The 26,357-nt window shown below is 41.3% G+C and overlaps 1 protein-coding gene across 3 annotated transcripts; it reads right to left on the bottom strand.

Annotated features, from left to right (window-relative positions):
• Positions 1-1,475: 1,475 nt before the first annotated feature.
• HMGCR (3-hydroxy-3-methylglutaryl-CoA reductase) lies at positions 1,476-24,034 on the bottom strand. Of its 3 annotated transcripts, none has more exons than XM_081929351.1 (20): positions 23,848-24,034; positions 19,830-20,017; positions 18,993-19,104; positions 17,467-17,554; positions 16,718-16,802; positions 16,067-16,172; positions 13,262-13,368; positions 11,602-11,718; positions 10,694-10,845; positions 9,894-10,138; positions 9,628-9,800; positions 7,616-7,810; positions 6,852-7,010; positions 6,561-6,718; positions 6,325-6,430; positions 5,540-5,710; positions 5,008-5,148; positions 4,760-4,918; positions 3,424-3,578; positions 1,476-3,336 (listed from the first exon to the last, which is right to left on the bottom strand). In XM_081929351.1, the coding sequence occupies exons 1-20, from the start codon at positions 24,011-24,013 to the stop codon at positions 3,282-3,284; spliced, it is 2,838 nt and encodes a 945-aa protein (XP_081785477.1). In that variant the 5' UTR covers positions 24,014-24,034; the 3' UTR covers positions 1,476-3,281. The 3 variants fall into 3 exon arrangements, with proteins under 3 accessions (XP_081785477.1, XP_081785478.1, XP_081785479.1); XM_081929352.1 differs by lacking the exon at positions 23,848-24,034 and adding an exon at positions 23,694-23,801; XM_081929353.1 differs by lacking the exon at positions 23,848-24,034 and adding an exon at positions 22,368-22,389.
• Positions 24,035-26,357: the final 2,323 nt, after the last annotated feature.

Here is a 26,357-nt window from a genome sequence, read left to right as displayed (position 1 = left end):
TGTCTTCCTCTTCTTCCTCCCTGGAAACGTCAGGGTGGGGAGGCGGTCTCCACCACTCCTCTTCTGCTCAGCCCCTGACATCAGCCATTTTTTTGAAATTTTAAATGTCATTTGCATTTTTTAAAAAATGATTGGATTTTTTTTTAGTACTTGATTATTATTATTCAGCCCAACATGATTAGTGTATTCATAATCAAGTCACAGAACTTAAATTCTTTTGAAAATGTAAATATTTAGAGATGCCATTCTTGAAGTGCTGGTCGTAAGGTTAGCTAAAGGTGGCATGGTTTTTAAAAGGTTGAGAAAAGCTGGTTTAGTGTAAATGAGAAAGTCACTCATTTGTAGATTCCTGCTGGACTCCTGATAGCCTTCCCTTCTGAAGTGATGGAGGAAGCCTCTATACTTCTTCCCACTGGCTGTGCCCTGAATGGTCTTGGGATATAGATGGCTGTGGGCTGCCAGAGAGCTGAGAAACTCCAAAGGACTGTGAGATAACACACTTATTGGCAACTGATCTCCCTTTCTGAATTTTCAACATAAATGCCTCTAGTGGCTTGTGTGTTCAGACTTGTATTTGCAATGTGAAGCTGGCCTCCTCTTCTTTTACATCTCCCGCAACAGAGACAAGAACCTCCCTCTCCAGGAATTCAAACTTAGCATACTAGTCAGCTAAGTACAAGCGACTCCACATTTGCTTGGGTTCCAGATCACTGTGTTCGTCAGCAGTCCCATGTAAGCCCATTCCAGCCCCGCCTGCTTCTAGGGCTAGAAACACCACGTGTCGTTGGCGTGTATAAATCGGACACCGCCTGCATGGGAACATAGGCATATCTAGGGGTTGGCCAGGTGTGTAGCTTCTGCCACCATGTTCAGGTCAGGACCTCTGAAAATTGCAGGTGGCACTTGAGGTTCTTTACATTGCACTACATGCAATGCAGCAAGAGATTTATATACCTTGCCTGAAGCGGTTTCTCAGGACCTGGCAGTGAGGCAGGGGGAAGGGCTTCTAACACCACTGCTCCCCCAATGCCTGGTGCCCTCTGGCACTAGACAGAAGCTGCAAGCTATCATGAGCTCAAAGAGGAAACTGTGGGCTATGGGGGTTCCAACACTTGCTGCTTCCACATAAGTTCCAGGCCAGGAGATTCAGCTGACATGGCTATTGGAACATCTGAAAACAGTGTGTGTGTGTGTGTGTGTACGTGCACACATAAGTGCACCATATGCACCTTTGTCCCACCCAAGTAATTGCTTAATACTGTCTGTTTCATTTTATTTAAAATATACTGTAAGGCACCTTGAAAACTTCAACAGATGGGGTATAATACAAAAATAAATATATATTCTCCTGCCACCCCAAATCATGTTGGGAAACAGGGTTCTCTAAAAACCTTGTAGTGCAAAAAACTGGAGTCAACATACTGTGCTACCGACACCTGCAATTAGATGTTTTTAGAAACACAACTTCCCATAGGTGTTTTTGCATTGTTTTACTGAAACTGAAAAAGTATCTGTACCAAAATGTACACAATTTTGTAATAGTACAAAATGGTTTGTTTTTTAAAAGACAGAACATCAGTTACATTCACCCAAATAAGCACTGAACAAACCATTTATTGCTAGCTCAGTGTCATATTAAATAATCAAAGCAAGGTCAAACTCTGCATAAATAAGAAAAAACAGTAACTTCTGGACAACAATACTGTAAGGATATGGACATTCATGATGCTATTTACAAGTAGCCGTAGCACATACCTAGCAATAGGTGTTGATTTGCATTAGCTCTATAACCTATTAACAAAGTACTACAAACAAGAGTACCACACAAAAAGGGACACTCACAATGAGTTCCAATGAGAAGACTAAGGACCTCAGCCCTCAAATTGTCCTTTGAGCCAACTTGGAACAGTGAGCCATCTTTCTATCTATAGTCTTCCAACAAGTTGTCCTGTGTAGCATTGAGTGCACTTCCCTGGTGTGCAGCTACCTTGGATGGAATTGCTTTTCTTCTCTCTTCTCAAATCCTGTAGTTAGTAGTCTTCAAGAAGTGATAAGCAACTTAACTTGCTAAAAAAACACATTTAGAACTTGCTAAAAAAAAAACCCAATCCTTACAATTTCTTCAGGAAAAGAAATATTAAATAAGTAATCAAGTAGTATTAATTTAACCGCTCTCTCATCTTGAGATACACACCTATTCCTGCAGAAGTGCACACCATATTCAAAAGTGATAATTAAGAAATAGTGTAAACATGTTTTTGACTTGCTTGAAACCATTCCTTTTAAACTTTACCAGGGGTGCTGTTCACTATGACATTCTCCTGGGGAAAGCACCACTGAACTTAACAGGAACCAGTGTCTAGAGCAGCTGCCCATCATTTCCACTGGGCTAGCCCAGGAGAACTTCCCAGTGCCTTGTTCTGCAAAGTTTCTCACCCCAGTGCAAGGTAAGAGTCTCTGAACAACATGCCTGTTAACTTCATGTCTGTATTACAGAAATGTCGCATGAACGTTGAAAAACTGTATTATACACAACAGAATGCGAAGCACTCTGAAATCGAGACTTCTGAAAACTATTGTGACTCAGTGAAATTATCCCAACACCCAAATTCTAGGCTTAAAATTTTGAATAAAACTAAAGTAAGGATTTTGTGAGAAGCAATTAGATGAGACCTGAAAACAGTTACAACATATGAAAACGCCAACAAGCCATTCTAAAACCCCTCTCCATTCCCCAATTTGCTGAAAAGTGATAAATTTGGTGGAGCTGGCTATTCTCTTGCCCCAAAGGAGTTTTACTGGTGGCCAATTCTTGCTGCATGACACTCCAGGTTAACTTGAAAACAGTGATCACAATGGACATTTCAAAGCAACTAAGCGAGTAGACTGGCTTAAAACAAAGTTACTGAACTTATTTCTCAGTAGTACACTAGTCAAAATATGTTCACCTCAAAAATGACAAAGGCAGACACTTTTTAATAACTTGAGCAGACTACAAGGAGCCTCACTCTATAAAGTGTATGACTCTAGCTTATTCATAGTCCCATGTAAGAACTATCTGGAGCATTTCCCACAGAGAAGCATCCTTTTATGGCAGACAAAGGGCTAAGGATTCAGGAAGCTGTGGGCTGCCTATATGTCCACTGATCCTCTTTCAAGTGTATTTCCAAGAATTCACTGCACTGAAGACTTATCTTCCTTCCAAAATTCACAGATAATGCGTTATTTCTTTTCACTGGTCAAACAGCCACAGCAATGCTTTGCTCCAAGTTTGCCAATACTCAAACAGCTTTCTTGGTACAAGTTCCTTGGAGATCTTGCAGGTTAATTTTTGACCTATTAAAAACAATAGAAACAAATTCAGGTATGTCCTGATTTCCACATTGTATTTTGTTACTTGGTGGGGAACAATTTCTTTCTCACCTGTTGTGGATCATGTGGCTTTTGACCAAATGCCCGGCAGCTAAAGCAGCCATTAGAGAGAGTTCTCCTGCCATTACTGTGCCACACACAATTCTGGCAAGCTGACGGGCATTATCTCCAGGGCTCTCTGTACTTGCTCCCTGAACCCCCAGCACCTGTAAGCAAGAGGAAACACTCTACTTTAGAAGCCAGGCAGAAACAGGTTATATTCAAGGCATGAACAACCTAAGGTTCTCTCAAAAACACAGAAAGCATAATGCAGAGCTGACAACTCAGTGGTAGAATACAGGCTTTGCACTCAGCAAGTCCCAGGTTCATCTGCATGGGATCTTGGAAAGCCAATATTGTCACAGTGGACTGAACAGAGCTTGATGTATCAGTGTCTGACCTGTAGAACCTAAACCGATTTAAAAAAAAAAGATTTGGTGGGAGAGAGGGAAGGAAGAAAAACTATGCATGCTTTATGTTACATTTCACAAACTAGTGAAACATTTCATCACTCCCATAGGTCATGGGCTCTGTGATTACAAGTGTTCTTCTCACACATGCTCTGCTTTAAATTCAGGCACGTGAGTGACAGGCATACATGTTTTTTCCATTGGTACACATGAGAAGTTTATCCTAGCCATGAAAAGAAGAGTAATAATCAGGAAATGGTGGGATAAATGTGGGTTTGCAGGCACAGTACATGGGTTCCAAATGGCAAAACATGAACAAATTTAACTATGGCCTCTGAACAGAGGTGGGCAACCTGCAGTCCACATGTGGCTATCAGCTGCTCTTTGTGCAGCCCAATGAATCCTGGAGAGCTGCACTTAGCTGAGCATTGGGGGAAGCTATTAGTTGGCTGGCAGGAAAATTATTCATCCTCCAATGCAGGCTAAGATAGTTCTCTTTGATAGCAGCATAAGGACCTTGATTTTTCTTGCCACTCTGGCCAGCTGAGCACCAGGAAAGTGAGATTGGAGACAAGAGGTGTGATGTGAATAGGTGTTTATATTCTTGACATTGACATGAAGGTCCCGAGTGCCCACTCAATGCCAATGCAGCAAAAAAGATTCTTCACCTGCAATTTGTTGTATTTATTTATTTATTTATTTATTTATTTTTATTATTATTATTATTATTATTATTATTATTATTATTATTATTATTAAATTTTACATACCGCCCATCTGGCTGGGTTTCCCCAACCATTCTGGGTGGCTCCCAACAGAATATTAAACACAATAAAATATCAAACATTAAAAACTTCCCTAAATAGGGCTATGCAGTTACGATACAGATCTGAGTATGGTTCTGAGTTAGCAGCTTTCTGTCATTTGCTGCTTCATACCTGCAAACAAGCCTGCTGTGGTAAAAGATTGGTTCCTCCACCCACGGTTCCAATTTCGATTGAGGGCATTGTGCAACTGATATATAGATCTTCATTGGTAGGGCCAGTTGATTCCATCAGTGTGATGCAGTTCGAGCTGCTAATATTCTGTGCTGCATCCTACAGTCAGTACAGAAAATTTCAGTTTTAGCATAGGCGTGTTTCAGCTACATAATCTCTCGCATACAATAAGTCAAGGGCTAACATACCTGCCCACATGCAATATATATTGCAGTGACAATGTTTGCTGCGTGAGCATTATAGCCACCGATGCTGCCAGCCATTGCGGAACCAACCAAATTCTTGTTTATATTGACTTCAATCATGGCTTCCGTGGTAGATTTCAGTACCTAGAACAAGCCCACAAAATACTGTTATACTTCTCAGAAGCTGAAGCAGTAATTCTCTGCTACTCAGGGATAAAACTCATTATGTAGATGCAATTGCTGTGGCGGAAAACAAACCCTAAATTCTCCACCCCACCTGAAATATCATCATCACCACAGGGTGCTAAGAATTCCAAGGGAGATCTAATGTGCCTACTACATTATTACTAATCTTTAAAACGTCTACCCCACCCTTCTTCGTCACATGACCCAGACCTATAGCCAGGCAGTCTGGCAAGCTACTCTGAACAGGACAGAAGATTGAAAGTAGTGATAATCTGAAAATGAATTCAACACAAGCCATTTAACAAACATGTTGAATCCAAGAGTGTTGGCTCACACAGCATGTACTCACCTCTTTTACAACCTTTGCAGGAATGATTGCCTCACAGACCACAGACTTCCCTCTCCCCTCTATCCAGTTTATTGCAGCTGGTTTTTTATCTGTACAGTAATTCCCACTAACAGCTACAATGTGGAGATCAGGAAACTCTTCTTGTAGCCTTCCAAGCGCTTTCTCAGTGCCCTGTTTGGAAAATGGGAAAGGGAAAGAGAGAGAAAATGTACTGAACACCAGCCATGAAGCACTGTAATTCTCATTGATCTTGTCTCAAAAGAATTGCTGCTGAAACTTGACAGTGGAACTGGGAAAATATACACAGAATTTTTATTAACCATTTAAGTAACATTTGAACTGAACTCGAGAGGCCATGTGCAAGGCACATCATTCCAGAGTCACCAATACTGTCCCCATGGGCATCAGGGCAATGCCTGGGAACCTATCAGGTTATCATCTTGCTTCCATGGCCACCTGTGGACCTAAATAGCCTCTGTAGGGAACATCAGATGCCTCCTTAGGCCTATTAATACAAAGCAATTTGTTCCAGATAATCCTTTATGTCCTGAGGGAGATTCCCCGATCAGAGATATTTCATTTAATTGGACTACAATACCATTTTCTATTAGTGTAACACTTTCACACACAAGAAAGATGTGTATGCACACGCATAAGGGACAAGAATCCTGACTCTTTATACAGTATTATCCCCCTTATCCCTCACAGTTTCCTAGAAAAGGCTTGAATAATTAGTGAATTTTGAAATAATTGCTTAACAATTATTTGTTAATTCTAGAGCTTACTTTCGAAATCATGTTCATTCCCATTGCATCACCAGTTCTAGACGAGAAGCGAATATAAAGGTTGCGGCCAGCCAAACCAATTTGAAGCCTTTGCAGACGGGCAAATCTATAAAGAAGAAAGTTTATTAGATTACATCCCATCTCATAATATATTTTGGGTGCATGACTTTCAACTGTCAACAACAACATTAAGGTTCCCTCCTGCCTCCCTCTTGCTAGCTATAGAAAATGCTAACCTGCTTGTGCTATCAAACGCATCTTTAATTATCTTGAATCCTTCTGGGGTTTCCAGCCAAGCCTTCACTTCGGCAGCCTGGCAGGCAGTAGGCAGCCTTACAACAGGCCCTCGTGTCATTCCATCTGCCAGAATGCGGCTACTGGCACCTCCACCAAGCTGAAAGCAAAATCCGCCAAATGGTAGAGTGAGTGGCTGGTTAATGTGCAGGTTCAACAAACAAGTAACTATTGTTTCCTAGTAGCTGCTTAAATAGTGCCCGGCCAACACAGCTTGTGTAATTAATACTTACACATATTGCTCTGCACCCTCTATTTGTGCTTGCCACCAGACAGCCTTCTGTTGTTGCCATTGGAACTTGAAACTCTTTCTTATCCAGAAGAAGGGGGCCTGCCACTCCCACAGGGATTGGCATGTATCCAATCACATTTTCGCAACAGGCACCCAGCACCTTAACAAAAAAGCCAACAATTAAGATGTAACCATCACCACATTTTTCAAAAATTACAAATTTCATAGTTATAAAACATATTTTTAAAACTCAAACGTTTGATATTTAAAGTAACTTGTTACAAAGAGTAAAACAATTTCCTTCCACTCTCATTCAATGTGACTGTCAAGTAACTTAGGCAGTTTTCCAACATCAGTAACAACACCCACACTCTGCATACTTTCCTCTATCATCTTGGTAATAAGGTGCGGGCAGAACAAGTTGTTCTCTTGTTCTATGACACAAGAAAATTAATGATCACAACTTGTTACAAACAGGGATGAGGCACCTGTGTAATCCTGAAAAAGGCTGTCCCTCTGTAAGCTGGGAAGGTTACAGAAGCAACAAAAAACCCAAGGAGATGCCACCATCACTGACTTTACAAAACGTCCGCCACTAGCTATACCCGATGCTCTCCTTTCTCATTTACCACAGGCTGAGAACTCATAGCTATTACTGACGAAACTCTTTATGCCAGACTCCAAATCAAGAAGTTTGGAACACTGAATTCCTCTGTTAAAAGAAAAAATGTTTATACATAGTTACATTCGCCCACTTGTGCTCACCAAAGAATAATCGTAGTTCTTATAAGGAAGACGCTGTAGGGAGGAAGGTTCAGGAAGCTTCTGGGATAACATTTGTCTGCGAATCGACACACCACGTTCCTGAGTTTCCATCAAAGTTTCCAGCTTATAGGCAGGAATATATTTTGCATTGACTAAACTAATGACCTCAGCATCAGAAAGGAACTTTGCACCCATCTAGAGAAAAGAAATAATTTGGTAACTTTATTTTTAAAAAGTATTTACAGGTTGCCTCTTTGCTTGAGGCAACAAAGCATTACATACAGAACTACAATTAAGCAGATAATTAGTTGAAAGTCCAACGAAAGAGATTCACTCCTCCAGGAAAATTTGCTCTTGACTTCATCTTTGTTGGTCTTTTGGAACCAGGCAAAGGCAATGTTTCTTCCACAAAACATTTGAGTCTGTAAGTCTATATGTATCAAGCCATGTAACAGCTAGAATTTTAGCTGCTAGTAAAGACTGGGAAAACAAGAACTTTAACTTGTCAGCATGCCATAAATTCCAAGGTGTGGGTGGAAATATAGACTCTTACTTCTTGACCTTTTAAGGAGGGATTTAACTTCTGACATAAGATAGAAACCAGAGCAAAGCCTCTCTTCCAGATTTCAATCAACAAGGAGGAACATATAGAATGGTTTTATCTGCAACACACTCAGCTACAGTCAATCTAATGATCTTAACAGTGGAACCACAATGGAAACTTACACTTTCCAAGGTTCAATATGAACACTTTTATACAGCCAGTAATAATAATAATAATTTATTACTTATACCCCGCCCATCTGGCTGGGTTTCCCCAGCCACTCTGGGTGGCTTTCAACAGAATATTAAAATACAATAATCTATTAAACATTAAAAGCTTCCCTAAACAGGGCTGTCTTCAGATGTCTTCTAAAAGTCTGGTAGTCGTTTTTCTCTTTGACATCTGGTGGGAGGGTGTTCCACAGGGCAGGTGCCACTACCGAGAAGGCACCGAGTGTAAGCTTAGAGGCTCTTAACCACTATTTAAAAAGATTGCCATTGATTTGGTGGAGTAGGTCACAGGGGAAGAGATGGACATTTGAAGTGTAACAGCTCAAGTGTAAAATAAATTTGGAAAAATATTATTCTGGGGAGCAGACCATTTGTATTGCTCATACCCAGCCTTTGAAAAATGTTAAGGCAACCCTTTTTCAGCTCAAAGGTTACCTTCTCCCTGAGGCAAGGGGGGGGGGCACATGCCAGTGGTAGGTGGGGCCATTGGCTAAAATGAATGGAGCAACAGGTGTGACTCTGGGCTTTGGACACTGGGCTACATCCGAGCCATGCAAATTAGTCAAGATGTTTTTACACACCACCACAAACACATCTCTCTATACTCCACCGAGGCAAGCAACAGGCATGATCATAATGCAGTGCCACATTCCAGCCAGGCCAAAGGGCTTGAGGAAGGCACAGAGCAGAGTCAATGGAGAGCCCTGAGGGCTGGAAGGAGAGACCTGGAAAGCCACATTCTGCACCCAGGCATCAGGTTTCCCACCACTGGTGTAATTTTGGGCGCAAGTTACCAAAACATACCAAAAAAGGAGCAGTTTTCCCCAATTCCCACTATGTCCCCCTAAAAGCTGTTTTGGGGGGGTCAGAAGAGCCCCACGCAACAGCATGGGAAGTGGCAGTGGGGAAGAGGAAATCTGCAAAATTCACCTTCAGCAGGCATTTTCTGCTAGAGTGCCACCCTTCCCTTCATGATAGAGTAAGACTGGATCCATTCTGAAGCCAATCCAATTTTTTACCCATTGTTGAGAATTTCAATGACTATAAATCAGCATGAGTAAAAAGAAAAAGCAGAATGTTTCCAAATTTACTCTGCATGTCACATTCACAAAGTTGACACGTATAAACACAGTGCACTCCACTCAATAGATGTTGTGAATAACCCAATTAATAGTTTTTGCATAAAGATCCTGAACAACTTTAAAGTACTAGATGATAACATAGTTCTCCTTTCATACCTTGTCATTCTTAAATATACTTAGACATTCTTCAGTAGAGCGTATCTCTTTAGGCAATTCAATTCCAGGATATTTGCTGTCACTAACTGGGGAAGTTTCTGAAGAAGTACAATTGCCAACCACAAATGTGGCCTTCGATGGAGATTCTTGTACGACAGGCATTTTAACTTCATCTGCAGAGAACACCAACATTGGAAATTTGAAGAGTGGGCAGTTTCATCAACAACTTGTTTGTATTGCTAAAAAAGATATTACTAAAAGGTTACCTTTTCTGTCTTTGGCAAGTGGAAGATTTTCTACTTTTCTGGGACTAGGATTAGATTTTAAAGGCACAGATTGCTTTATGCAGCAGTGTTCAGGATTTTTTTTCTGGATCACTAGTGGGGATGTTATAGGGTTCTTCAATGACAGTGTAGATTCCATCTCTGTTTGCTCAAAGAAGATGTATTTGACAGCAAGGAGGAAAGCTAACCCAAGTGTAATAACTTGCTCAACGTCCATACTGGCCATCCTAGAAAGATGAGAGAAGTTGACTACATTACCTACTTCACTGTTAAGAAGGCATGCATGACAATGCTTTAAGTCAAGGTTACTGTCTATCCTTTCCTGTAGGCATGCAGTAGTGTCATGGGAAGCAAGCATATCAAATCACGTGAGCCCTGAGAGCAATTGCCAGCAGCATGGGAAACTACCACTCAAGCATCTATCATGATGCAATAGTAGCATATATATCAACCACAGGTAAAGTGTGACACTTATTTGAATAGCATAGCTAGCATATAAATAATTTCAACACTCAGAATTATTCACATTGGGACTAGACCCAGGAAAAAATGTAGCTGTCCAAATCCTTTAAACTCAACGTGTGTGCCATCCTCCAATGACTCTTACGTGATTAAAAAAAGACCTGCACAGAAATTCAAGCTCTGTGATATGAGAATTCCACCATTTAAATAATTAAAATGCACTGGTCTATATTACTTGGAAAAGCAACAAACAAGACGGAATCTAACATTTATGGCAAATGCAATGGAATGCTGATTAGCAACATTATGCGAAAACATACCTGGAAAGATAGAATTGCCATAGAGAAACATTAGGTTCAATTCTCTTTGGTGCACTTTCATCCAGTCCCATAGAAATTTCTGCTGTGCTGTTCTGAGCAGATGGCTCTGCTATCCAACGACTGTGAGCATGAACAAGAACCAAACCTAGAGACTTAAAGTTAAGAAGTCAGTTGTTATTGATTAGCTCACCAAGGGCTTTGCACCAAAGCCAACATTAAACACAAAGATGAGAAAATGGTAGATACCACTTCCAAATAAATATTCATGCATGGTCCTCCTTTATAGTGTATTTGGGGAGGGGGATATCCAATGTTAGTCATCCTCAGGAACCTAAGTCCACTGATTTCAGTGAGTCTACTGAAAGGTGTAGCTTACTGCAAGGCATTTGTGTCCTGTTACTTATTATTATTTATTTGCTGAAGTTGAAAATTTGTAAGATTAAAAAAATGAAGTCAATAGAAATAATGTTCATTTTAAAAAGCTGTAGTCAGCATGGCTAGTGCCCTCCTAATTAATGCAACACACAGTCTTAATTCTGGTAACACATTCCAAGTGTAGGGAGGAGGAATGGAAATCACTGGAGTTTGGTCTCCTACCAGGCTTTGAGCCCAAATGGTCATGTTTCTCAGGCTGCTAATAGTCAAATTACATGGCAACTGAATCTGTTACATTTTGGGGAACTCAATGCACTTTAAATACCTCTTAACATTTTATACTCAAGTTTTCCTGGACTCTTTAATTTTGTCTTTATCCAGTTTGGATAAATTCAACTTTATTGAATTTTATTGTAATCCACTTAATTTATTATATTAAGTCGTAAACACTTTTTAAATTAATAAATCAAACCAAATCTGTTTTACTGACTCGGAGTGCTCAAAATAAGAGTCCATTAAAAGCAACAACCTACCATAATCATTTTGACTCTCTGCGTTACAGGATTAGGTTTGTTTTCTTCTTCTTCAAGAACACGAGCAAAGTGACTAAGCTGCCATATGGGACGTCCTTCACGGCTTTCTCGCGAAAGCTGCAGAAATCAATAGTATATATACAACATAGATTTGAAAAACAAGTTTCCAGAAGTCTTTTGCACAGGACCATATGACAAGGTATACAACTGTGTATATTTCTGTGTGGAACGTAAGATTAACCTTTCAAAATAGAAACAATGGTAAAGATGCTTGTGTAACTGGCTTTTAGCTCTCCTAAATATTGTAAAGATTAGCAGCGATGTAGCTGGCCACTCGAGTGCCGGGGCAGCAAGCACGTGCTGCGCAGGAGGGGCAGGGTGCGCTGATCGGAGCCTGCACAGAGTCCACCCACCGCCTTCCCCTCAGCTGGAGGGCAGCCAGGAGGGAGGCGGCGGCTGGGGTGCCCTGCAGGCCACGCACCACAAGCGTCCTACTCCGCGTCCCATGCTGGAGGGCACACTGCAACGCTAGTGCTGCCTGTGGCGCCCCGCCCCCTCCACTCCCCCTTCCTCTGCTAGTGAAGATTAGATACGCTTATGGAGGTGAGACCAAAATAAAGAAGCATTTATCCTCTAACTATTTATAACATATGAAATAAGGGAGAGAAAACAGTTTACATATTGTTTTTCAAAAAACCAAAAACAAATCTGTAACAGGGTAACAAAATATTACAGTTGTTGCATTCTAACTATGCTGCAAACATAGTCTGACAACTGCAGTATGAATCATAATTATATCAAAGCTAGGAGTTTATTAATGCCTGCGGTTATAACCTTAACTCTTTGCAGATCACAGAGTCTTCAAAATAAATCACAGCATTTTATTAGCCCATATTAGACTGTTTCCTCTGTTACGTTTTCTTGCACAAGGCTCTTTAAAATAATCAGGAGCAACAGCTACGAAATGCTCTTGTGCAATTTCCATAAATTTCAATTGCTAGGGAAAATCCTTTGACTGGCCCATATACAAATGATTTCCCCTTGTTTTTAATAAATGTTCTTGGAACAAAAACCATTTTCAATATAATTTTAATTTTTTAAAAACTTACTCAACCCCCGCCTAAACAATAAAGAGAACAATATGAGGCATTACCTACATATTTATATATATAAAATATTATATAGCACAATAATGGAATTGAATAACCTCAATCAGTTATGGGGAGCATTTCACCTAACAGATGTTGCTGAAGTACAATTCCCATCAACTGGAGGGACAATAGTTCCACAGTCCTGACCTAAATCCTAGAAACTTTTCTACTAAAACATCATACAGTACATGGAGAGTTATTGTGGGGTGGGTGGAATTGGGGCATTTCCAGAAAACATTAATTCTTACTGATCAAAACTGGAGACATATACCATCCTGTCAAAATTTTAACAGTTCTCTCAATGCCAAATTTAAAGAAAATGTTTTATTTTTATTCCAGTTTTTCCCAGATCCCCATAGGCTTATTTTCTCCAATAGTCTAAGCCCATTTAATTATAAAGTATTTCATTTTCTGGCTCCCAATTACACTTGAACAATAAGACATCAGTCCTAGAAAGTAGATAGCTATTGCTGGTGGTTATATCAGTGATGATTTTGACATACTCTTACCTCCAATACCAATGACACACATGCAGGAAAGAATGTCATGAAGACAAAATAGTTGGCCAGGACAGACATACAGCCAAAACAGCACATGATTTCAAGCTGTCTTACTCCTGTTAGAGAGACAAATACCAAGCATTAGAATCCCTGTTTCCCCCCACTGTGTTTTCATATGGATTTTAAAAGGCATACAAGCACACCTCTAGACACTGTGGCACATGCACTCAATACAAAATGGACAGAAGTGAGAAGAACTTCCTTGTAATCCCTCTTCCTACTGGAAATAACACACAGCTTGCTACTCATGACCAGCAATTTCTAAAAGTCTGCTGGCATAAGTAAATGTGAAGCTAGAATAATCCCAAACCACATTTAGTTGTATGTTTATATACACCATATTTGCCTTTGCAGAATTGTACAGTTGCAAGGGACTAGCCAAGGCATGGCCAGACTTGGCCCTCCAGCTGTTTTGGAACTACAACTCCCATCATCCCTAGCTAACAGGACCAGTGGTCAGGAATGATGGGAACTGTAGTCCCAAAACAGCTGGAGGGCCAAGTTTGGCCATGCCTGGACTAGGGGGAGGGGGTCACCTAGTTCAACCCCCCCCCCCCGCAATGAAGGAATCAAGGCTAAAGAATCCCTGAAAGATGGCCATCCAACCTCTTTATTAAAAAAACGTCCAATGAAGGAGCTCACCACCTTCCAAGGCAGTCTGTTCCATTTTGAAATAGTTCTTAGCAGCAGAAAGTTCTACCTAACGTTTAGTTGGAATCTGCTTTCTTGTCATTTCAATCCACTAGTTCAGGTCCTACCCTCTGGAGAAGGAGAAAACAAGCTTGCTCCATCTTCCATGTGAGAGGCCTTCAGATATTTGAAGATGACTGCCATATTAACACTCCATCTTCTATTCTCCATGCTAAGCATACCCAACTCCCTGAACTGTTCCTCATAAAGCCTGGTTTCAATCTTTTTTTAATCAATCTTTGTCACCTTCTGCACAAATTCCAGCTTTTCAATTTCGTTCTTGAACAGTGGTGCCCAAAACTGGACACAGTACTCTAGTTTGATTCTGACCAAGGCACAATGTTGTTGTTTAGTCGTTTAGTCGTGTCCGACTCTTTGTGACCCCATGGACCAGAGCACGCCAGGCACTTCTGTCTTCCACTGCCTCCCGCAGTTTGGTCAGACTCATGTTTGTGGCTTTGAGAACACTGTCCAACCATCTCGTCCTCTGTCGTCCCCTTCTCCTTGTGCCCTCAATAAAGTGGTACTATTACTTCCCTTGACCTGGATACTATGCTTCTGTTGATGCAGCCTAGAACTGCATAAGCTTCCTTTTGCTGCTATACCACACTGTTGAATATCTATTGCAAATTGGCATTTTCTGTTCATATTTAGGTTAGGAAGACTGAGGACTTACAAGCTGTACCCTAGAAAGCTGTTGGTCAGCCTTAAAGGCGTTTCAAACAATAGGTTAAATCTGCAGTAAGTTCTGTTCATGAAAGGTGGTCTCCCCCCCGCCCATCCATACAGTAGCTCCCAGCTTTGCCAAAGGGTGATAGGGTGCTATACGGCATGGGAGGGGAGAGCCAAGCTGAAAATTACACATCTTCTCTATGCAGAAGTGCCTTTCTGCTCATGCAAGCAAGCTCTTCATTCACCCAAACATATTACAAATTTATGAGCATGAACTTGGCAGTTAACATGTATAGAAACATGGGCAGCATAAACTAACAAATCCCATCTATGGGGAACAAAACAAACAAACCAAGAATAATTAGCCTACAGTTACTATGTAAAAAGAAGATCAATTAGTAACTAGTGCATCTACCAATTAATTCTGACTTCTTCAAGACTCTCTTTGTACACCATGGTATAATGACCACATAGAGGCAACTCCTGGTTTAGGTATGTCTGAATGACACGCAATCTCACACATGTGCACAGTACCAAACCCAGAAATAGACCCCGAAAGGGGTAGGGTCGGCTTACGCACGGGAGTTCAGAACAAAAACCCCAAGCAATCCTCATAAAACCAGGATTGACTGTAGTTATGGATATGGGATGACACTTAAAAACTTTTTTTTAATGTAAAAATATTTATGAACTGCTGTATCATAAATATATCACAGTGGTTTACAACATAAAAACAAAGCCAAACAATATCATAAAAAACTAAAAACAAGCAAAAATAAATTAAGAACAAGCCTCAATAGACCATTGTGGGAGATGTAAATTGCATGGATTGCCTTGGCGGAATAGAAAATATTCAATTATGCAATATTTAATTATTAACTATGCAAAATTCATATGCAACACCTTGGCACATGCAATGGTTACAAAGAACGTGTGCCAAATATTTTCCTTAAGATGATAATAGACTTCGTTACAGCTGTTTAACAGCTGTTAAACAGCTTCGTTGCAGCTGTGACCAGCTGTTTAATTCAGGCCTGGTACCTCCGCGTTAAGGGAAGAGAAAGGAATGAATCAAGAGTGCTTATGTTCTGCACACAATTTCACTTGCCATTCATAACAGATATATGACAGGAGAACAAAAGAAAGTTGCATATCTCATTCCCCCTACCCTCTAATATAAAACAGAACTAAAATTATGAATTCCTTTGTGTTCTCAAAGCAGGAACCTTCCAAAGCCACAAAAACAGTACTAATCATAATAAAGACACCAGTTCAATCAACACAATTAGCACAAGAAGTAGTAAGACACACGGCTGCCTATGAGATGCTAATTTGTTTGTTCCTGAAACTTGTTAAGCTTTTGGTTGTGCTCCTCAAAATTCCTCAGCTTACCAGACATGGTACCAACGCCAATGACAAGACATTCAACAAGAGCGTCAAGTGTAAATGTAGGGCCCAGGATAGCCATGCCACGTGAAATATTTTCTCTTACTTCATCCTATACAAATAGAAAAATTAAGTTAGTTAATGTACAACAGTGCTGGGTAAACTGTGGTACTACAAATGTTGGACTCAAACTCCCATCAGCCCCAGTAAACATGACCAATCATAAGGGAATATGGGAATTGTAAATCTGATCTGGGGAACCTGTGGACCTCAAGATGTTGCTGGACTACAGGTTGAAAAAATTGTGTTTGTTAACTGGATTGGTGGATAGTAATTAAGAAGCAAGCAAAATAGAAAGATTGTTTTGTGTCCCAAGTTCCCTCAAAACTGAATTTATTTAAGTAGCAAGAAAAGGATTAGACCTAAGGGAAAACCCATGCCTTCTCCCTTTCAGACAGTTGCTGCAACAGCATATTTTTACGATAGAGATTAAATATAATATAAACAAAATACCTAATGTAAATTTATACAAGCTCATGTTTAAGCAGAGGTGCGAAGATTTGCTTCCAAATTGTCCCTAAGACTTTGTTCTCAGAATATCATTGTTAGTAAACCCTATTTCAAAATGTTCTTTATCAAATGGATAAGTTGGCTGACCTGCGAGTTGGAACTGAGTGCGAATTTGGCTAATGCGCTGGCCCTGGAGAGGTCAACCAGAAGCAAGAAGAAAGGCAGAGCTTCACTGAAAAGATACAAAAATTATTATCAACATGCAAAACAGAAACAAAAAAACCCACATCTTAAGAAACAATCCCAATTACACAAGCCCAAAACCTATACCAGAATTAGTTATGATTTATTGCTTAAACTTCAAATACCCATTAAACAGTTTTATGTGGCATGTATTTGTTTGGATACACTCAACATACTTGATCTTCCACTTGTCTATATTGGATAGATGAAGAATGGATAATGTAGGCAAAGCTAAGGCTGCCTGGAGATCACAGAGTAACAGCAAGAATACTGAAGAGGGAGAAAAGATCTCTTTCAGCATTGAAAGTGAAATAAGAGGAAATCTCTGTGGAAGCCTGCCAATCAGATTTTTTGGGCCTAGCATTCAACATTTGAAAGGAAAACACACAGAAGGGGAATTAAATCCCGAAGACCTCTGTTGTATAATTTCACATGAAAGGATGGCCATGCCAGAAGCAGCATAAAAAGATGCATGTACAATTTCTTCCTGTGAATGAGATGAGGCTACCCTGAAGACTTCTGGAGTGCCCTCCTATTTTGTTTCACCTCTCCAATTCTTAATTTCAAGACTACGGTGGTCAACTGTCAAAAAAACAGCTCCTGAATAGATGATGGTATATTTTCAAAAAAACATAGCAATGAGGAATACGTACTTCAGGCCCGTCAATTCTTTATCAAGGAAATGAATCACTACTGTACTGAAGACAAAACTCGAGAAGATTGTGAAGAGCCCAGCAATACCTACCAAAAAGAGAAAGGAAATGTCTATGTAAAAAGGCATTAAACAAATGCAAACACACTTCCTTGCATAATAATATTTTAAACCTAATCCAAATCCTTCCCTTTGCAGAAAGCATAGATACAATGGATTCTGTTGTGAAACTGCTACACCATTTTGCTTCGTGTTACATTTAGGACAGATATGGGCAAATACATAATGTTCTATTTATCCATGTGCTTCTGTCATTCTGGTCTTACATTAGTAATTCTAAGGAAGAATCCAGAGTATAGAATACTTTATCTCTGTTTCCTTAATTTCAAATAAAAGATATTTGGGGCAAACTGTCTAGGCAATGACAGAGATGTGAAGCAGGACATAGCACTGAATTTGCCTTGTGGCCAGTAGGAACTGCCCATATGCATTGTGCTCTTGGAAATTTAGGCCAGTCTCTTAGGTTATAAGATTGAGTTCCTGACCTGTTGGGGGTCAAATCTGTTACAAGGATACTATCCTGCTGACTAAAACGCTGGGACATTAAGATGCATTTTTATCCTCGTTCAGCTAGAACTGCCAAACCACCAGTGGTCCTCTGCCATCTGTCCCTTACATTTTCTCATTTACAAGTAGATGCTGGGTTCCCTTTCCACTGCAAATGGGTCCTGTTGGCTAGATCAGTAGTATTCTGGAAAGTACAGTTAATCAGTAGAACATTTACATGCACCTCCCACAGCTCTCAGCAATGCTAAATTGCACTTGCACGGTTTTTCCAGTTGGCAGGAATGGAAGTCCTCAGGTTCTCCTCAGTTATTTCAACATTTATTATCTTGAATAGCTGCTGTAAAATATAACTGAATGGATCTAGTTTCCCATCTGGGAACAGGGTTCCTTCAATTTACAGAAGACACAAAGAGCCTATGAAGGCCCCCTGCTGGAAAATGGGGCTCAAGCAGTTTTCAGCAATAACCTCTGTACTGACTCTCATGCTGTTTTGAAGAGTCCTCCAACCCTATGACATATTTTCAAGGAGCTGCAAAGGGAAGGAACAATCTGCAAAAATTGCCTCCCATAACCCCCTTCTCCTGAATGAGTGAAAGTTGGCTAAAAGCAAATATAAATTCACCCAGTTGAGAAATATTTTGTGTGCTGTATACTGCACGTTTCACCGTTAGATTGGTGCTGAGCCCCAGACAGGACCTGCCCCAGGTCATAAACAAGAAAGAAGTCCTCCTAGTACTGGCAATTTTCTTGTTCTACTGTGTGTTCATGGCCCAAATTTTACTTATGTCGGCACCAATTTGGGAAATCCCCATACACAAACTTGTTTTTATGCGTTGTTCACAATTGACAGATCAGGGCACATATGTTTGGGAGTAAGTTATTATCCTTCATTTACTTGGGTGCTTGTTTGTTTGTTTTTACTGACATACATTAATAATTATATAAATCAATGTATCTTACCTAAAATATATTTTGAACCAAGCTGCCTCAGATTCTGAAACTGGAAGTATATATAAAGGATTGCTATACAGCGTGTGATTGTCAGGATTATGATATCACTGCTCAAAACGTCCTGAAAGAAAGAAATATAATCTAAATGCATTTTTAATATAAAAAAATTGTAAGTAAACTGCGTTTCTGGAGCAGTTTCAGAGAACTCATATCAGTATTCTCATATCTGAGAAGTTAGTATACTGCATTTCACTAATAGCTACAACTTACAACTTACTACATTAAAAACTGCAGTCTAAAGGTAAAAAAGGTAAAGGACCCCTGGGCAGTTAAATCCAGTCAAAGGCGACTATGGGGTGCGGTGTTCATCGCGCTTCAGGCCAAGAGAGCCAGCATTTATCCACAGACAGCTTTCTGTATCATGTGGCCAGCATGACTAAATCGCTTCTGGTATAACGGTACACCATGACAAGTGCGGTAGTGAACGGAAATGCTGTTTACCTTCCTGCCGCTGTGGTACCTATGTATCTACTCACACTGGTATGCTTTCAAACTGCTAGGTTTGCAGGTACTGGGACAGAGCAATGGGAGCTCACCCCGTCGCATGGATTCAAACCACTGACCTTCTGATCAGCAAGCCCTAGAGGCTCAGAGGTTTGGATCACAGCGCCACCTGTTCCCTATACTGCAATCTACTGATATATTTAGACCTCTGAAACAGGAGAGAATGCAATCTATGTAAATTAATCAATGGATAGCTTCAGTGAAGCAACATTTAATTATGATTTTCAAATAAGATGATTATACGGACAAGTAGTATTTAAAAGAATAAATTTAACTTCTTACTTCTTCAAATTTGGGGCATTCATAATTCCAGCCACAGATCTTGTCGTTACCAGTGAACATCTTCATGGACATCATACAGATGGTAAGAGTTACAGTTCCCACTATGACCTCCCATGGGTGTGAGGCCACAAAAAGGCCGTGCATTCGAAAGAGTCCGGACAGCATTTTCAAAAGTTCTTTTTCCAAATCTAAGACAAAATGCAAGGAAATAAAAATACCGTATAGTAAATTTTTTGCTCAGGTAAAAATCAAAATTTTAAGGATTTCCGCAATGGCTCAGCCATCATACCCATCATATTTAAAGCATTAATCCATGAAAAATAGCTCCATGAAAAATAACTACAGAAACGTCTACCTTCTAAAAGACTTGAGAACACTTTCCCTTCAAGAAGCTTTAAGCAGCATCCTGCTAGGTCACACAGAGGCTCTTCCTCCACCCAGCAAGTACAATTGATGCAATAGTGGGCAAAACTCCTCAGCCTTACATAGTCTCTTCATCAAATGAGGGAAAGAGTCTAGGGTTTCAGCCTGGTTTGCTAGTTCACCTGTAATATATGTGGGAGGCCAGCACACAGTCTTGCTAAATGTACCCTTCAAAGTGGTGCCAACACACTCTTTTGTTCTCTTATAAGGAACAAGACACAAAGCTTTCACAAAGCACATCAGGGTATTGCACTATTAATTCAGTTGAAATACCTCTGTGAAATCTTAGTTGTACACAACTGCATGGCTAGTACGTACTGTTTATCCTCTAGGTGGCATTAAAATTGGGGGTGTAAAAGGAGAAACTACTGAGCAGGTCACACTAACTGACTACACTAGTTTTCTGATAACCGCTTGCATGCATTTACTTTATACTGCCTTCCTACTGTCCATTTTCCCTATTAGAGATGGCTGCAATTACAGCACACAACCAGTAAAAGATAAGTAAAGACATACAGCACCTAACAGCATCCAGGGCTCCAGTTAAGGAGCACGGCAAAAACTCTCTGGAGAGTTGGCAGGGCGTACTCTTAAAGCAGGACTGAGTGCATACCATGACTACTTGAAGTTGTTATCAGATGTAAGCACCATTCAATACAAAAGGTAGACTGCCACTTAATCATATAGTAAGGAACTCCATTATGTATTGATCACACTCATGTAATATGCAGTCAACAGCATCCAGCTGCTAATCTACTTTCACTGCATCCTCATAAAGAAATAAAAATATGAACCAGTCATTCAACTGGCTACCTGAAGCAAATTAAACTCTTCAGGGGGTCAATATAAAGCAGTTGTTATTTTTTTAACCCACATATGACTGACAGAGATGTGTGGGTGGATGGGCCAACAAATTCATTTACAAGGATGAATTATTATGCAGAGTTTTCAAATGATGCTGGGTTTTAAAAACTATTTTCATAAAGTTTACAGGTTAACTTATATAAAACACAATGCTGTGTCTATTTCAACGTTAGGCTTTATAGGCAAAATAAATATTAGTGTGTTGGCCCTGTCAAATATACTGCTAACAGATCTACAGATTTGCTACAGATAATGCTACATGTAAATAGGTTGCTGTACATATCAACTGCACTTAAATATGAAACATATAGAACTTTTTCATTACTTTGTTTCAGTCCTTATTAAGTTTACTTTGAAATCTATTTTAAGCCAACATAAACAAAATATTTCAAGACAAAGTGGGAGTTCTGCTCTATTACGGTAATGTCACAACAAATAATTTAGAAGCAATCTGGGTTTATTTTCCATCAACCAGACTAGCCGCTATAAACTTTTCTCAAAAATATGAATCACCAATCACATAACATCTTCATTAATCTTTCAGAAAGGTGGTACAAAATTGGACATTTTCATTATAACTGCCTAAAGTCTCCTGTGAAGTATGAATGCTAACAAGTCACACTCTAAGATATGATTACAGTGGATGCTTGGGTTGCGAACGTGATCCAAACGTGATTTAGCGCTTCTGCTGAAACCCGGAAGTAACCAATTCCCGTACTTCTGGGTTTCAGCAGTCCACAACCCGAAAAAACACAACCTGAAGCTGACACAACATGAGGTATAACTGTAGTTTGAAGTAGCGTTTGAAATAGTGGTCAGTTGATGAGTCAGAAAGGTTTTATTTTAGTGCACACAGTCTCCCACTCAGACTATTAAACAGGATCTTCATCTCCCTTAAGCAATTATCGTTGGACCCTTTATGAGAGGTTCTGCTACTGAACATAATTTTGCAAAGATTGCACTTCGTAATCACAAAGATAAATATATCCTCTCTTCAATAAATACAAAGTCTCCAAATAAAAAATGTGATATGTTGTGGGACAAAAGCTTCAAGCCTTCTAGAAGGCTTTAACTTTAAGAAACCAGGAACGTGACTGGTTTATTCATTTAATTTGTATAATACCCTGAATATGACTGAGCATTTTAGATTTCACTTAGCTTTATAAATCCACATGCAGATATTACACTTTACAAAGTAACATCCCTTTATCCCATATATTGGGATACATCCCATATATTGAGCACTTTTACCTTTCAGTAAGTCACTTAAACCAACTGATTCCTACCAAGCATTTTGTATAGAAATTCATAGATACCGGTACATTTTTGTATCTCCCGGCAGCCATTCCCGTCTCCTACTTTCCTTAAGCACAAGAAACTCAGTATGATTATGGAAAAATGGAAATTCCAAAATAATAGTCACTTATGAAGTTGGCCAAAATTATGATTGCATTGGAATTATCACCACTTGTTCCTAAATTAAAGAAATACAGTGCTTGGAAACCTGCTAGGAAGTAGTGAATTATTTAATTATCAAGGAAATCCAACCAACCACAGTGGTACCTCGGGTTAAGTACTTAATTCGTTCCGGAGGTCCGTTCTTAACCTGAAACTGTGGTTAACCTGAAGCACCACTTTAGCTAATGGGGCCTCCTCCTGCTGCTGCTGTGCCGCCGGAGCACGATTTCTGTTCTCATCCTGAAGCAAAGTTCTTAACCCGAGGTAACATTTCTGGGTTAGCAGAGTCTGTAACCTGAAGCGTCTATAACCTGAAGTGTATGTAACCCAAGGTACCACTGTACATAGTATTCATTATCAAGGAAATTCAACCAAGCCAGTCCTTGATGGAAAGAACCTGGTCATTTTAAATGTAATGCAATAATAATCAGTAAAAAATACTGTAACTAAATTCTTAAAAGCGATAATCGGATAACCATGAGCACGACTGCTCTGCAAATATGCTGCCACCAACCACACCCCAAAAGCATCCTTACGCAAAAATGCAAGCTGAATATAGAGAGGGTGGGGAAGCGATCAGCAACGATCTGAACCATAGTTGCTAATGGGGGTCTTCATATTAACTCTGCAGCTGATTTCTACCGCGCCCCCCCCCCCGTAACAGCTACGCTCTACCCCATCCTCCTGAGCAAAGATCACAGTTTCAGGATGCTCCTCGTATCTCTTGGGGGAGGTTTCGGCTTGTTATCATAATGTCTCCTCAGCCTGAATGCCGCTCCGCGATGCTACTTGCCGTAGCCGAGGAACCAGCCTCCTTCCCAGGGCCACCGTCAAGAGATGCTGACGGCTGCCCACAAAGAACCGAAGGGCGGGGCGGGGAGGCCGGCAGAAACACCGGTGAGCACCTGCGCGAAGTCCCAGGCCGGGGTGGGGTCGGTTAGTCGCGTCGTGTCCTTTTGGTCCCCCCCCCCCCTGTCCAGGGAGCCCCTTGAGGAAACCCCAGCCTTGGACTGGTGGGCAACCGTCAGCGGCGCCAACACCCTCGGCTTCCCCTCCCCCGCCCCCCGCGCGCGCCCTGCCATCGTTCGGCCGACGGTACCCCCGAGAGACGGCGGGCACCTCAGCCGGTTTCGGAGGCCTCGGCGTCCCCTCCTGAAGGAGGAAAGGAGGCGGACAAGGTCCCCTCCGCGCGGAAGGAGAGGCTGCCCGCGGCGCGCCTGTCTAGAATTCTGCCCGCGGCGCGGCGACGCTCCCCCGCGTAGCGGCCAAGTACCTCCTTCAGGCGACGGCTGGGGTTGGCAAGACCGGCAGCCTCCTCTCTCCGTCGTCGGCCTAGTCAGCACCTCTTCCTCTCCCTTGCTCCTTTGCCGCAGACTGAAGCGCCCGCTCTCCCCGCTACGCAAGGACACCAGGCTCGCGACACCCCGGCCGGCGGCCATCGCCCGATCGCGTAGCCAATAGCAAGCGCTCGCCACGCCCAGCCCAGGTGTACGTCACCCCGCTCCGTCGCCTTGGCAACCGGCGAAAGGGAAGCGGCGCAGCGCCCGACTGATCAGGAGGGGGCCACGCGCCATCTCGCCACGGGGACAGCGGCCAATGAGGCGCCGCCCAAATCTCCTCGCCGCCTCCTGAGTGGCTCGCGGTCGCTGGCCTTCTTTCGCATTTGGGCTTCCCCGAGCCAATTGGCTTTGCGCTGGTCAGCGGGAGAGAAGAAAGCTCGCAGGGCTCTGCACATATTTCCGCCCCGCCTTCGCTGCTGCTCTGAGCGCTTATCCCATTGGTGGCGCTGTGTTGTAAAGCACTGAGCCTCTTGGGCTTGCAGATCGGAAGCTTGGCGGTTTGAATCCGCGCGATGGGGTGAGCTCCCAGCTCCTGCTAACCTAGCAGTTCGAAAAGCACGCAGTGCAAGTAAATAAATAGGTGCTGCTGCAACGGGAAGGTAAATAGCGTTTCTGTGAGCTCTGGTTTCCCTTGTGTAAGGGAGTCATTGGAGCACCCCACAATTGCCTAACCTTGGCTCCCATAGGGTCACAAGCAAGAGACTTCAGCCAGGAGATAGAAGCAAAAAAGTGGCCTCTAGGCCTGATCTTTATTGTTGCAACAAGACTTCCCACTACCACAAAGACGAAGCAGCCAGAAGCCCCGAATAATGGTTACATCATTATTTTAAACTTTCCCATAATACATCTCAGGATGCATCATCAAGACATCATAGATATTTCACAGAAAAGGTGTGGTCTTAGGTAGAACCTGAGATTCAGGCATGCCCCTGTCAAATCAAATACAGTTGTACCTTGGAAGTCGAACGGAATCCGTTCTGGAAGTCCGTTCAACTTCCAAAACGTTCGGAAACCAAAGCGCAGCTTCTGATTGGCTACAGGAAGATCCTGCAGCCAATCGGAAGCTGAGGAAGCCCTGTCAGACGTTCAGCTTCCAAAAATAGTTCGCAAACTGGAACAGTCACTTTGGGTTTGCTTTGTTCAGGAGCCAAAATGTTTGAGAACTAAGCAGTTCAAAAACCAAGGTACGACTGTATAGTCTTTCACATGTACTCCTTCGCAGTACAGTGGTACCTCGGGTTAAGAATTTAATTCGTTCTGGAGGTCCGTTCTTAACCTGAAACTGTTCTTGGGGTTCCACGGAAGATGGCCAACAATACCATCTCTCCAGCTCCCACGAGGCAATTTAGAGGCTGAGATGGGAGTAATCAGCCTCTCAAATTCTTCCCGGTGTAAGGGAAGATGCAGTCTCATCCGCGGATGCCCAATAAACCACCCCCAAGTTCATAAAGAAGGAGGGGGTGGGGCACTCGATGGAAAGCCCCTGAGGGAGTTCGGATCTCCTGGACACTGTCCCCAAGTTCCATTTCTTAAGATGAAAAATTGGATATAAGTTTTGGACATGCTTCAAGCGCAGAGGGGAAAATTAATCTGCCAATTAAGCCAGCCACTGAGGTGCCAAGAGCGACGGAGAGGAAGAAAGAATAACATCTAAGAATAACATCTAAGCCGGTACGTTGGAACGGAATGGAAAAGGAGGGGGGCTAAAGGTTTTTTGTTTTACCACGATTTATTACAATACTTGACAGAAGAACCATTTACATTATTTATAGCAAGTAAGATGGGAAAAAATAAACTGTGAAAATAACAATACTATATAACCAAGGCTTTTGTTTTTTGAAACGCTTGGAAGAAGGAGCTGGATCTTGCTAGCCACTGGAAGGACTTCAAAAAACTTTGGAAAGACTGGGCTGCAGAGATAAATAGTCATAGGGGGAGGTGAGCTCTTAATTTGTTAATATATCTGCATTTCAAGTCTGACTTGGCAAATCTCCCCTGGAAAGGCTAATGTTTGATGCAATTGGTCTGTGAGAGAAGATGGCATCTGCCAGTGGCAAAATGGACTTTTGGATTGATTTGGCATAAACACCAGCGTGTGAGGATATATTGCAAACTATTGCTTACCAGCTGCAATAGTAGGAGAGTCAAGCATACTAATTTCACACAGAAGCATATCATTGTTTACTTCAACTCGCCTGTGGAAACAACTCAGAGGGCATGAAAGAAGGAAGGGAGGGTGACAACAGGAAGATTTAAAGGAACTATTGGAAACTCAAGGCAGTAGAGATATAAGATGATCAGAGCCCCACTGAACTTGAAGCATGGGAAGTCCCAATAAAAAATTATAATTTGGCGGAATATTTGGACTATATAATATGTATTTCTATAATTTGGAATATTTAATGTGATTTGATTGGATTGTTAAAATGGATAATTTAATAAA

This window comes from Podarcis melisellensis, assembly GCF_964234715.1.
Source record: "Podarcis melisellensis genome assembly, chromosome: 11".
NCBI classification, from domain to species: Eukaryota; Metazoa; Chordata; class Lepidosauria; order Squamata; family Lacertidae; genus Podarcis; species Podarcis melisellensis.
Note: the sequence above shows the minus strand (reverse complement) of the source record. Positions and strands in the feature narration are given on the sequence as shown.